The sequence below is a fragment of the Sarcophilus harrisii genome, chromosome 2 (genome assembly GCF_902635505.1).
Source record: "Sarcophilus harrisii chromosome 2, mSarHar1.11, whole genome shotgun sequence".
Taxonomy (NCBI): Eukaryota; Metazoa; Chordata; class Mammalia; order Dasyuromorphia; family Dasyuridae; genus Sarcophilus; species Sarcophilus harrisii.
This window is the reverse complement of record NC_045427.1, coordinates 264,314,480-264,327,036: the sequence shown is the minus strand read 5'-3', so window position 1 is coordinate 264,327,036 and position 12,557 is coordinate 264,314,480. Positions and strand designations below refer to the sequence as shown.

Below are 12,557 nucleotides of genomic sequence, written 5' to 3'. Positions count from 1 at the left end.
CCATTCCCTCATTACTGTGAAGGGGAGGATAAAGCATGGCCCTGTTCCTTGCAGTAATGTTTTGCTATGGTAGTTGAGATGAGGGTGAAAGGCTTCCCCTTCTGCAAGTAAGTTATTTATCATCTGTTTTAAAATCAGTATTTAATACTTTCTTCCATTGGTATAGTTAATGAAAAGATGACAATTCAAAAAATTTCATTAGCGTCTTTGGAGATAGGTATTAGGGAGTATTAATAGTATTAATGCTCTAAATTATTTTATGTGCTCTTTGAATAGACAGGAGTTTCTTGTTGGGACATCAAAGATAAAAGGGGAAAGTGGTGGCTCAGAATGATGAAATGCTCAAGGACTTTGGCTGTTTATAAATTGGCTTGAAACATCTGAGTCATTATCTTAGGGAATTCTCTGCTCTTGAATGATAGTGTTTGGGTGCAATTCTTGACACTTCTTTTAAAAAGCATTTTTTAAAAAATGGTAAGTGAATAATTTCCTAGTCTTATATTAGCATCTGGAATTTGGGTGCTTCATTTGAATCTGTGTCTTTGGTTTCTTCAGGGTCGGAATCTGGCGGATCTTCGTCGTAGCCAGTCCCGGGGAACATTCACCATTAGTACGACCCTGCGGCTGGGTAAACAGATTCTGGAGTCCATCGAGAGCATTCATTCTGTGGGCTTCTTACACCGGGACATCAAACCGGTGAGAGTCTTTGTTGGTCAGAACCCTGGAGGAATTTGGTGGTTCTGATGTTTGTGATAAGAGACAATGAGCTCCATGTGTAATTGACAGTTTGGGCAGCTGTTGCCCACAAGCAGAGCAATGTGTTTATCTCTTTACTGTGGAGGCCCAAGGGGTGGTCATAGAAGAGGAAAATTTATCTTTTTCCCTTAGTTTTTAAAGAAATTAATAATTATGAAATATTTCCCTCAAAGGTTTATCTCATGCTGGAAAATGCATTATTTGAAAATCTTTTATGTTGGATCCATTTTTATTTTAAAGAATATAATAGTAAAATTGATTAATGGACATTCTTTATCCACTGTGGACAGTTCAGGAGTAGTTGTGAATCATTTCAGAGGCTCTGGAGAGCTCAGAAGAGGGTTAACAATGTAATCAGAAAAATTTTGTGGGTTCCACAGGGTCTGGAGGCCCTTATGGTCTAGGAGGAATTCTTTTTCAGTTGGATTCTCTATAAGAACTTCCTCTTGATGGAGGCATAAACCTTAAATAAGCGAAGATTTCCCTGCTTGAGACCTGGTTGGATTTTAATCATCAGTGAATCTTTGGATAAAATTAATCTCTGTTGATGCATCATTTGATTTGTGGTGATTTTTCTCCTCCTCAGACTGTTCACTTCTATTAGTACAAGAACAAAATAAGATACATGGGAATTTAGTTTGTAAATTCAGGCATGTTTTTTTGTTTCTTGCATGCATACCTGAAAGAGTAAGTTTGGGGGATGGGGGAATAAGTATTAGCAGATCAGAAATAGGGACAATTTTTCACAAACCAAAAATATTTGAGCATTTTAAACTAATTCTTTTTGTAGATAAAAATAATAGTAGATATTATGCTAATAGTTTTTTAATCATGCATCTAAATTAACTAATTACCTTTAGATTTCTTTTTACTGTATGTTTGGATTTTTTAAAATATTATTTCCAAACATCTTTGCAGTTTGACAGCATATTTTATCAATGATTACTACAATTACAAATTGTATTAATAAGAAAACCTGTTGTGATAGATGGATTTTTTTTTTTCTATTCTACCTTTTTGATTGTGATAAAAATCCTGATTTTTCTATTCTGTTTCTTTCAGAAGTTGTCATTCTTACTGTTGGGAAATAGGCCTTGATTCTTCCCTCTTAGGATTTCATTGTTGACTAACTGACCCATTTTAGCTAGTCTGTATTTATTATAAATATCATATGTTGATGTACTTAAAAATTATAGTCATCTGTTACTTCTTAGTATATTTCAAGCTGAACAGTTGACATGAAAACATAGCCAGCTACAATTAATACATTGTATCATACATCATATGGCAGCTCTTGCTTACTTTTGTTATACTGCCAAAGTAACATTGTAATTTGAGAAAAGTGGGTGATTTGAAGAGTTAATGTCATTAAAAAATGTCCCAAGCATGATAACATTTTTTAAAAAAGAGTATTATTTCTCTGCTACATGATTGTCTTTACAGAGTTCTATTCTTATATATGTCTTTTGAGCCCTACAAATCAAATGTGTGAATGCTTGAGTTTAGGGTCATTGAATACTGATATTCTTTTTAAATGAAGAGATATAGTATAGTATATAGTACAGTTTTCCTAAATTTGTCTTGTGATGTCCTTTTGGAATTAGTATTACATATCCTAATTTTTCCCCCAAATTAGTAATTCTAGCAATAGGAACTTTTTTAATGGAAGACTCTATGAGATGTCTTTGGATATTTTGGGGTATTTGGATATTATTTTATAATCCCCATTTCCTTCAGATTTTTCCCCCTCCAAATACATATAAGACACACAGTTTTGTGGCTATATTAAAACAGTAGTACAGAATAAACTAGATGGCAAAAGACTTGGATTCCTATTTTGCAATGAGTGACCTTAGATTTTTACTTTTTAATATTATGCAGTTTATGGCTATATAATTTGCAAGATAGAATGAATGAGTGATTATAAAACTTTGCAAAATAAAAAATGGTAGAAAAGTGTAACTGGTAATGTTTCTTTTATTTAAATGCATTTACTAAATGAAATTTCTTAATATTTAAATGAAAATATTTAAATAGTAAGTGCAAAATATAAATAATCTCATTATGTAATTTAACTGGACATAAATAGGGTGAAATTGTTACTATTTAATAAAATATCAATATTATATAGTAGAATAACCACAGGTCTAAGATTCAGAATTCTTGAAATCATGGTTATGTTGGAACCACCTCATACTACCTTTTGAGAGCCATTTATTAAATTTTCAATGTGATTAAATATATATACCTCAGAAACTGACACATATTATAATACAGGATTTGATGTATTGTTTTCTTGATTGTTTAGATTTACAAAAGTAGGACTTTGATTTAATAATTTTCTTAATTGTTTAGACTTAACAAAGTAGGACTTTGATTTATTGTTTTCTTGATATTGTCTAAAATTAAGAAAATGATGGAGAAAATATTAATATTGCAGATTAAACTTAAAGAGCATCTTGTGTTAAACATTTACCAGTACAATCTCTCTGAATCTCAGTTCCAGGTTTGCTATTATTGTCTTGCTATGTAATTTCTCTGATTCAATCAATTTGTAAATTGGAAGGATTGGATAAAATGGTCTCCAAAATGTCATATCTCCAATATCCTATAATTAGTTTATTGTATTTAAGAAGTTTATGCTTTATAATTAAAACTGAAATTTTAAAAATGAACACAAAGTATGATGGCTAAGCATAATATAAGTCTGTTTTTCTTATTTTTTTTTTCTAGTCGAATTTTGCCATGGGCCGTTTTCCTAGTACTTGTAGAAAATGTTATATGCTGGATTTTGGCTTGGCTCGACAGTTTACCAATTCCTGTGGTGATGTCCGACCAGTAAGACTTTACTTCACTATTTTTATGTATCTAGGAGTTACTCTGTTGTTTATGTAGTTACACTTAGGGAGAGTACCCTTTTCATAATGGATTGAACTTCCCTCCAGAAAGTAACATATTAGGTTTTATGTCTTCATCTTAGACTTAAATTCATTAGTAATTTACTATTGAAAGAAGTGCCCCAGAAAACCAGTCCTATCAATGGCAGAGTAAGAGTGGCCCATTGATCAGGGACATATTTTTCTTTTTTTTTTCTTTTTTTTTTTTTAATTTAATAGCCTTTTATTTAAGGGACATATTTTTCTGGTAGAGGTGGGAGTCTTTTCTACTTTGGCTAAACCTCTTCCAAGGTCTGTTTTCTGTATGCATGACTAAGTTTATTTCTAAATATTAACTTTTACCTCTCTCAGTTTCTAATGGGCTGAATATTTTTTGGTAAGTATATAATAAACAAAAAAATGTGAATATGCAGTTGAAAACAAATCCATACTAAGTGCCTGATAATTGTGAAGGAGTCTCTTGATTATCCTGGTAATAGACTTAGACTTTAATTATATCCAGGAAAATTTTTATTAAATGCCTTGGATTTCATAAGAAGTTATTCAAGATAACTGATATATTAGTTTCACTGACACTACCACTACCATTGAATGAATAATTAAGAAATGTTAGAGAAATAACTGGTTTCCCATTTCTCTTTAAAACCTTGCCACTCTCAGTGATATGTTATACGTTATTATTTACCCCTTTGCTCACTTGTCATCTCCAAATAATGCTTCATGGAGTTAACAGAAGGGATCGAGGTATTCTATCAGTTAGTACTACTTATAGAGAATATAGGCATTTTTCAAACCAAAACAAACCTGTTTTCCCTCCAGAGGTTAGTGAATCTTCATAAATTTGATTTACTGTAAATCCCTGGTAGCCGTAATGATTTATTTATCAACCTTTATTGTTATAGATGATAAGTTTATTTTTAGAGATTGAGGTAAATAACATAATTAAGGTCACAAATGTGTTCACTTTCAACCAGCTAAAGGAAGAAGTGACCAAAAATAAAAATGCCAAGATTCTTTTAAAAGAATGTAAATGGAATAGGTATATTGCAAATACATTAGAGAATAATGCTAGCAGTCAACATTATTTTAGGTCTAATAGCATAAATTAAAGTTAGCTTTCATAGTTGAATTTTGAATTAATATCATAGTTTCTTACCCTGGACAAGTCATTTAACCCCTCTGGATCTCAGTTTTCTCATTTGTAAAGTAAGGAAGTTTGACTCAATTATTATTATTATAGTATATACTTGAAATCTTCCTAATCTGATGACTGAACAAACTGATTCAAGTATTGCAGTAGTACCTTTTGAAAGATTAATAATTAAAAAAAGTTATTGGTATCTTTTGTTGTATCACATCATATTTATTCTTAGGAATATTTAAAATATCTCTTTGTTATTGAATATCCATCCTTTTTCATTTCTAGTCAGGCTTAGATGTGTAGGGTACGTCATTTTGCATTCCTTTGCTTTTTGTACACATTCCATTCCTTCCCGAAATTTCTGGTGAATCCAGAATATTCTTATGTTATTCAAATTTGTTTTCCTTTTTATTTGAAGATCTTTCTCTTGGTTGCTTCCAGAATTTGTTGTAAATGGAACTATTATTTTGAAGTTAATAACATAAGTTGTTTTTTTTTTTTTTTTTTTTTTTTTTTTGAGAGAAGATCTATAGATTATCTTGTTTGGAATGTTGTTTTTGTTGTTCAGAGGTTTTGGATGATTTTCTTCTATATTTCTTATATTGGGATGTTCAGATGATTATTTTTTGACTTGCCATATTCTTTTAGGAGACCTTTAATCTTTAAGTTGCCTCTATGCATCCTGTTTTTGAGATCAATATATTTTATTTATGTAGAGGTCATGTTTTCTTTTAATGTTATTAGTTTTTACTTCTCTTTTGTCAGATTGTCTTTCCCTTCCAGGAATTGGAATTCTCAATTATTTGTCCTCTCTTTCTTTTCTTTGGTGAGAAATTTTCTATTTTGTCAATTATATCTTTTCTGTTTTGTCAATTATATCTTCCATGTAGGCCATATATTCTGCATTCACAATTCTTTTTTTTCTCTTTTAATCCATTCAGGAACATCTTGCTGTGATCTCTTGGGTATCTATAGGGTCTTATGCCTTGTCAGGGTGTGTCCTCTATTATCGGTTTTCTTTGTTTATGCTCAAAATTGAGTTAAATTTTCTTCCTCCTGAGATATTTAGTAATATCCTTTTGGGGGTTATATTTTTGCACTAGGCTTGAAGTCTAGGAGGACCTGAATTCAAATTCTTCCTCACACATGTACAAATTGTGGGATTCTGGGCAAAGCACTTGATCCTTGTTTATCCCAATTTCCTCACCTGTTAAATAGAGATAATATCTCCCAGGGCTGTTGTAAGGATCAAATGAAATAATTGTAAAGCACTAAGAACAGAGTAAGCACTATGTAAATATTAGCTGCTATTATTATTTTCCCCTTTTACTCATTTTCTGATTCCCCTTTGATGATGGTTTCCTTAGAAGCTCAAAATCTAGCTTTCTGCCGCAAGTGACTTCTTGAGTAGACAGCATTGGCCCTAGACTGGGATACTTTCCTTCAAACTTAGGGTTTTGCAGTCATCTCTTCCCCCCCCCCCCAACACATACACATATATACATAAAATGTGTTCCAGATACCTGTTTTTTTAGCTCTGGCTAAGCTCTGTAATAGCATAGAGCATTATTACTTATAGCCCTACTCCTCGTGGCTGTTACAGCCTGAGAAATTTACTAATTTGGAGTCTTTGAAGAACTGGAAGGAGGATAGTTTGGGATATAGAGTTAAGTTCTATTACAAGTATGTGGTTCGGTTTGTGTAGTTCTACTTCTGGGAATGTGATGGTGATATGGGGACTGAGGGTATGGAGGAATATGTGAGGGAGTGTATAAAGAGTTAGGAATTAGCCTTCTCTCCTGTTCATTGAATTTTTACCTTGTTTGGGTATTGGTTTCCTAGACTTTTCAGGTAGCTGAAATTGCTTTATTTCTCTTGCACAGTTCCTATTTTGGAGAGGTTTGAGAGTTTATGAGGATTGGGGCGGGGGGGGGGGGGGCTTCTGTTTGCTAAGGAAAGAGGATTGGAAACTAGGGGCCAATTTTCTTCCCTAGATTTTACTTATTAAAAATTTGGTTAAGGATTCAGGTGTGATTCTTTGCACTCCCTCCAACTAAAACACAAAAAAATGACTTTTGCATCGACTGGTAAGATACTGAAGTCTATGTCACAGTAAAAGGACAAGGGCCAAAAATTGGAGAAGGGATACAGGGATAAACATGCAAAGTGGTGGAAGTTCTATGTTTAAGTAGTCTCATATTCCTGTTTATCTGCTTGTTTTACTTTGGATGGGGTACTGCCTCCTTATTTTCTTTCCATTTTAATTAATCTTTAGAAACAGACTAAAACTATGATTTTACTAGTAAAGAAAATTCTCAGGTTTACCAAATTCTTTCTTTTGCCAATACAAGCTGACACTTTCTCTCCAACTTAGAGATAGCTGCTTAGAATCTGATTTGTCCAGGGCCACACAGCCAGTGTGGACTTGTCTGAGATGACCTTGAACGAGGACTTCATGGTTTAGAGACCAGGAACTTCCTGCCCATTAAATCATGCTACTTTGCCATTTCCTTTATATCTGACAAATTCTTTCTTTTTGGGACATTGGGTTGGAGCTCTTTGAAGAAAAAAGCTATTCTATCATTTTCTAAGTCTATGAGGCTAGTTTTAAATTCTAGTGTTTCTAATCATAATGTTAGACTGTCATAATAAAGATTCAATTAAGCATTGATGGATAAGAACCTTTGTAAATAAGAATATGTTAAAGAAATTAATTTCACTTCACAAGAGAAACAATAACCCTAATAGATTTTGCTGCTGTTTGTTTTCACTTTATTCTTTCCCTAAAGGAATAATTAGTATGTGTGATAGACAAGTTCATTGAGGAGGAAACTGAAGTGAAAACCTTCCTAGCTAAATGAGAAATAGTTTATTTATACATATTACTGTATTTTTTTACTTTTACCTGAACAATATACTCCACTTGGTGTTGAATACATGGATTTATCTTTCTAATGTCAAAAGCAATGAAAGTGGCATTTGAAGGTTTCAGGAACTACTTAGAACTGACACTCATTTCCTAACTATATGTCATAATTACATATTATATTCCTAAGTGAAATAGTTATTTAGAATTTATTTACTTTGCAACTTGGAAGAGAGATAAAAAAATAATAAATGCCTTTGAATAGCCAAAATTAATGTCAGAAAGTCAGTGTAGCAAATCTCATGCATCCATTTGTTGTTCAGTTATTTCAGTTGTATTTAACTCTTTGTAACCTCAGGTGGAGCTTTCTTGGCAAAATTTAGAAACATCTTCATTCCAAATGTTTGTATGAACTATTTGTTCCTTATCTAGCCTTCTGAGCCTGCATTAATCTGATTAGCCACAATTGGACATGCTGTACCTTAACTCCAAAATAATTAAAATGCTGTTTTGGACTTTTTCGATCATGAAGAACAATAGCCATACTTTTGGGCTAGGAAAGTTTTCATGTCAGGTCCCTGTTTGTCGTTTCTCTTCCCTGTTCATTTTATAGGTAAAAAATCTGAGGCAAACAAGGTTGAGTAACTTGCCCAGAGCTTTATCCACTGTGCTGCCCACTTTCCCCTTCATACACTTTACTTATGAACAAGTCTCTTAAGCCTTCAGTCTAAATTTTTATACTCCAAATGTACCCAATTGTGACACGGCTTGTTCATCTGAAGACCAAAAGTAAATCAGAAAACAGAAAGAAGGATCAGGAACTGCTATAAAAAAGGAAGAATAAGAAGGAAGGCAGATAAATTCTTTAGAAGTCAAGATTCACAAAGGCATAGCAATCTGAGACCATCAGTCATAGAAATAAATTACTGTATTGTAATCACATAAAGGGTATCTCAATAGTCTTAGTACAGCTTTAAGCTTTAGTGGCTTTGCCCACCAAACAGACTTTTGGAACACCTTCTTATGTTCAATACCATATTGATAATTTACTGTGACAGAATCATCCAACCATAGAATTTCAAAGCCAGGAAGAACCTAACTTTATCATAACCCTGAGTCACTAAAATATGTTCAATGTACTCTTAAAAAGTCAGGGAAATGAGTGATATTTCTTAAAGAGATGTCTAGCCAATAATTGAAATTGTACAACCTTCTTGCTTAAGAAGGGATCATCAGCTGTCCAGAAATTCTAGCTCCCCAGAAGGGCTCATTGTCCTAGAGTTATAGAAAGCAAAGATTACATTATCTGCCATGGGCAAATGATGAGTTAGTTGTCTTTTTAAGAAATTTTTTTTTCCTGTTTTCTGCAGTTTTAAACTCTTTTTTAAAATATTACTTTATTTTTAGTACACATTGCTTTGTTAATTATGTTGGGAGAGAAAAATCAGAACAAAGGGGAAAAACATGGGAGATAACATGTGTTGATTTTTATTCAATCTCCATAGTTCTTTTTCTGAATGCAGATGGAAGTTTCTGTCCAAAGTCTATTGGAATTGCCTTGGATCATTGAACCATTGAGAAGAACTAAGTCATAAATGATCATCTCACATTCTTGCTGTTATTGTGTACAATGTATCCCTGGTTCTAATTGTTTCATTCAGCATCAATTCATGTAAATCTTTACAGGCTTTTCTTAAATCAGCTTGTTCATCATTTTTTAATAGAAAAATAATATTCCATTGCCTTCATATTCAACTTATTCAGCCATTTCAAATTGATGGGCATCTACTTATTTTCTAACTCTTTGCTACCACAAAAGGAACTACTACAAACATTTTTGTACATGAGGATCTTTTCCCCTCCTTTATGATTTCCTTGGGATATAGACTCAGTAGAAACTGCTGGATCATAGGCTATGCACAGTTTTTATAGCCCTTTGGGCATTGTTTCAAATTGTTCTCCAGAATGATTGAATTATTTCACAACTCCACCAACAATGCATTAGGGTCTCAGTTTTTCCCACATTCCCTCCAACATTCATCATTATCTTTTCCTGTTATCTCAGCCAATCTGAGAGGTGTGAGATGGTACCTCAAAGTTGTTTTAATTTGCATTTCTCTAATCAATAGTGACTTAGAATATTTTTTCATATGACTATAGATGTTTTTAATTTCTTTATCTGAAAATTGTCTGTTTATATCCTTTGACCATTTGTCAATTAGGGAATGATATTCTTATAAATTTGATACAGTTCTTTATTATATTTTAGAAATGAGATCTTTATGAGAAACACTGGCTGTAAAGATTTTTTTTCCAGTTTTGTACTTCCCTTTTAATTTTGTTCTGTTGGTTTTGTTTGTGCAAATCTTTTTAATTTAATGTAATCTAAGTTGTCCATTTTGCCTTTTATAATGTTTGCTAATTCTTTTTGTTCATAAATTCCTTCCTTCTCCAAAGATCTGATATGCTAAGTTATGCCTTACTCTCCTAATTTGTTTATGGTATCATCCTTTATGCCCAAATCAAGTATCCATTTTAACTTTATTTAACTGTTTGGAGACCTGTTTAGATCTCCTCTTATATCTGCCAAATTCTACCTCCTTCCTATTCTAATATCCCTAGAAAGAGTAAAATATAGACAAGAATGGAAGTTGGGAATAGTAGATGCATCCACATAATGGGGCAGGTATCTATGTCCAAGCTCGGTCATTTTTATTTTTTAGTTAAATTAAGTTGCCACCCTATGATGCTTTTCCCTCAATTCCCATAACTTTAAGTTTTACGAACATGTTCCCCCTGGAATCCAAAGACTTTGGTTTCCAGGAAGCTGGCTAGTTAGTATGTCATGAGAATAATGCTACTATATTATTCATTAGCATTGTTTTTGGTTAGAACCATGATTGTATCTGAATATATTTAAGTCTATAGTTTTTGTTTTTGATTAATGAAAAGTATATAGATATAAGTTGATATTTATCTCCCTATTTATCTCATATCTAAAGTTTAGAGATATATTAATGAAAAAATAAATAGATATACAAATTTATAGATAACTATATAGATATACATCTTTTTAAATGTGAGAAAGATAATTATATATATGTAAATATATATAAAGATCTCTTTCTATGCATGTATAGAAACAAATAGAAAAGATAAAAATTGTATAGGATAGATACAAACTGTATAAATACAAATAAGACAGTCCTTGTCTTAAAATCCAATAAAGCTCATTTTCTCATATTCTAATGAGAGCTGATATTCTAATAAAGACAACACAGAGAGCAGATTTCAGCAATATAATCAGATGAAAAGATTGCAAGGTTATTAGAGTAAATGGAAAAATTAATAATAACATATCTTCTTATTTTTATTTCCTGGATAAAACCTCAACCATATCCGATATTGATTCATTTGACACTGCCCAGGATTTTGGAATCAGTTGTGAGACATAGGAAACACTGGCACAAGATCACCCAGCATGGTCTGCCTGCATCGAAGAAGATGCTATGATTTATGAGCAAAGTAGAATTGCAATAGCTCAATGCACAAATCTCTACTTTTTGTGACCCCATATGGTATTTTCTTAGCAACGATATTAAAATGATTTGCTATTATGTTCTCCAGTTCTTTTTACAAATGAAGCAACTGAGGCAAAGTTAAATGGCTTGCCCAGGATCACACATCTAGTGAGTATATGAGGCTAGATTTGAACTCAGGGCTATGAGTCATCCTGACTTTAGGCCCTGCACTATTAAATGCCTTCTAGATACCAAAGGTACATATACAGAAATGAGTCCATTCCTGCCTTCAAGATTATATTCTTTTGGAAAGAGTCAGTATGTGTAAGGTCTGGTCTGAGGAATCACAGGAACGGTGAAGTGGATCCATAACCAAGTTTATCTTTACTTTTTATCTAGAAGCAATGTATTGACCTGCTTACTATCCCTAAGGTAAAAAGTGGAAAGTAGAGAGGAGAAAAAGAGTAGGGGATTGTAAGCAGTACATAGATAGCAAACAGCATGGCAGATAAAAATTTCTATGATGAATGGTATATGAAATATAGCCTAGAAATGATCAGATACATCTTTTATAGTGCTGATAAGGCCAAGTAAAGGTTTCTATTTTAAGAATGAGAAGATTTACACTATTGATCAGAGAAATACAAATTAAGACAACTCTGAGATACCACTACATACCTCTCAGATTGGCTAAAATGACAAGATAATGATGAATGTTGGAGGGGATGTGGGAAAGCTGGGACATTGATATATTGTTGGTGGAACTGTGAACAGATCCAACCATTTTGGAGAACAATTTGGAATTATGCTCAAAGGGCTATCATACTATGTATATCCATTGATCTAGCAGTGTTCCTACGGGGATTATATCCGAAAGAGATCTTAAAGGAGGGAAAGGAACCCATGTGTGCAAAAATGTTTGTGGCAGCCCTCTTTGTAGTGGCTAGAAACTAGAAACTGAGTGGATGCCCATCAATTGGAGAATGACTGAATAAATTATGGTATATGATTGTTATGGACTAGTATTGTTCTTTAAAAAATGACCAGCAGAATGATTTCAGAGAGGATTGGAGAGTCTTACATGAACTGATGTTAAGTGAAACGAGCAGAACCACGAGATCATTATACATGGCAACAGCAAGATTATATAATGATCAAATCTGATGGATGTGGCTCTCTTCAACAATGAGATGATTCAAACCAGTTCTAATTGTTCAGTAATTGAGAGCCATCTACACCCAGGGAGAGGACTGTGGGAACTGAGTGTGGATTACAACATAGCATTTTTGCTCTTTCTATTGTTGTTTGCTTGCATTTTTCTTTTCCTCAGGTGTTTTTTTTCCTTTCTGCATTCAATTTTTCTTGTGCAGCAAGAT

General features: G+C 32.9%; 1 protein-coding gene across 4 annotated transcripts in view; it reads left to right on the top strand.

Annotated features, from left to right (window-relative positions):
* The window catches only part of TTBK2 (tau tubulin kinase 2), a 221,075-nt gene that overhangs the window by 103,412 nt on the left and 105,106 nt on the right, over positions 1 to 12,557 (top strand). For all 4 annotated transcript variants that reach the window (XM_031952168.1, XM_031952169.1, XM_031952167.1 and 1 more), the window contains 2 exons: positions 556 to 696; positions 3,490 to 3,594. In XM_031952168.1, coding sequence (XP_031808028.1) covers positions 556 to 696; positions 3,490 to 3,594 — 246 coding nt within the window. The remainder of the gene's footprint in view (positions 1 to 555; positions 697 to 3,489; positions 3,595 to 12,557) is intronic.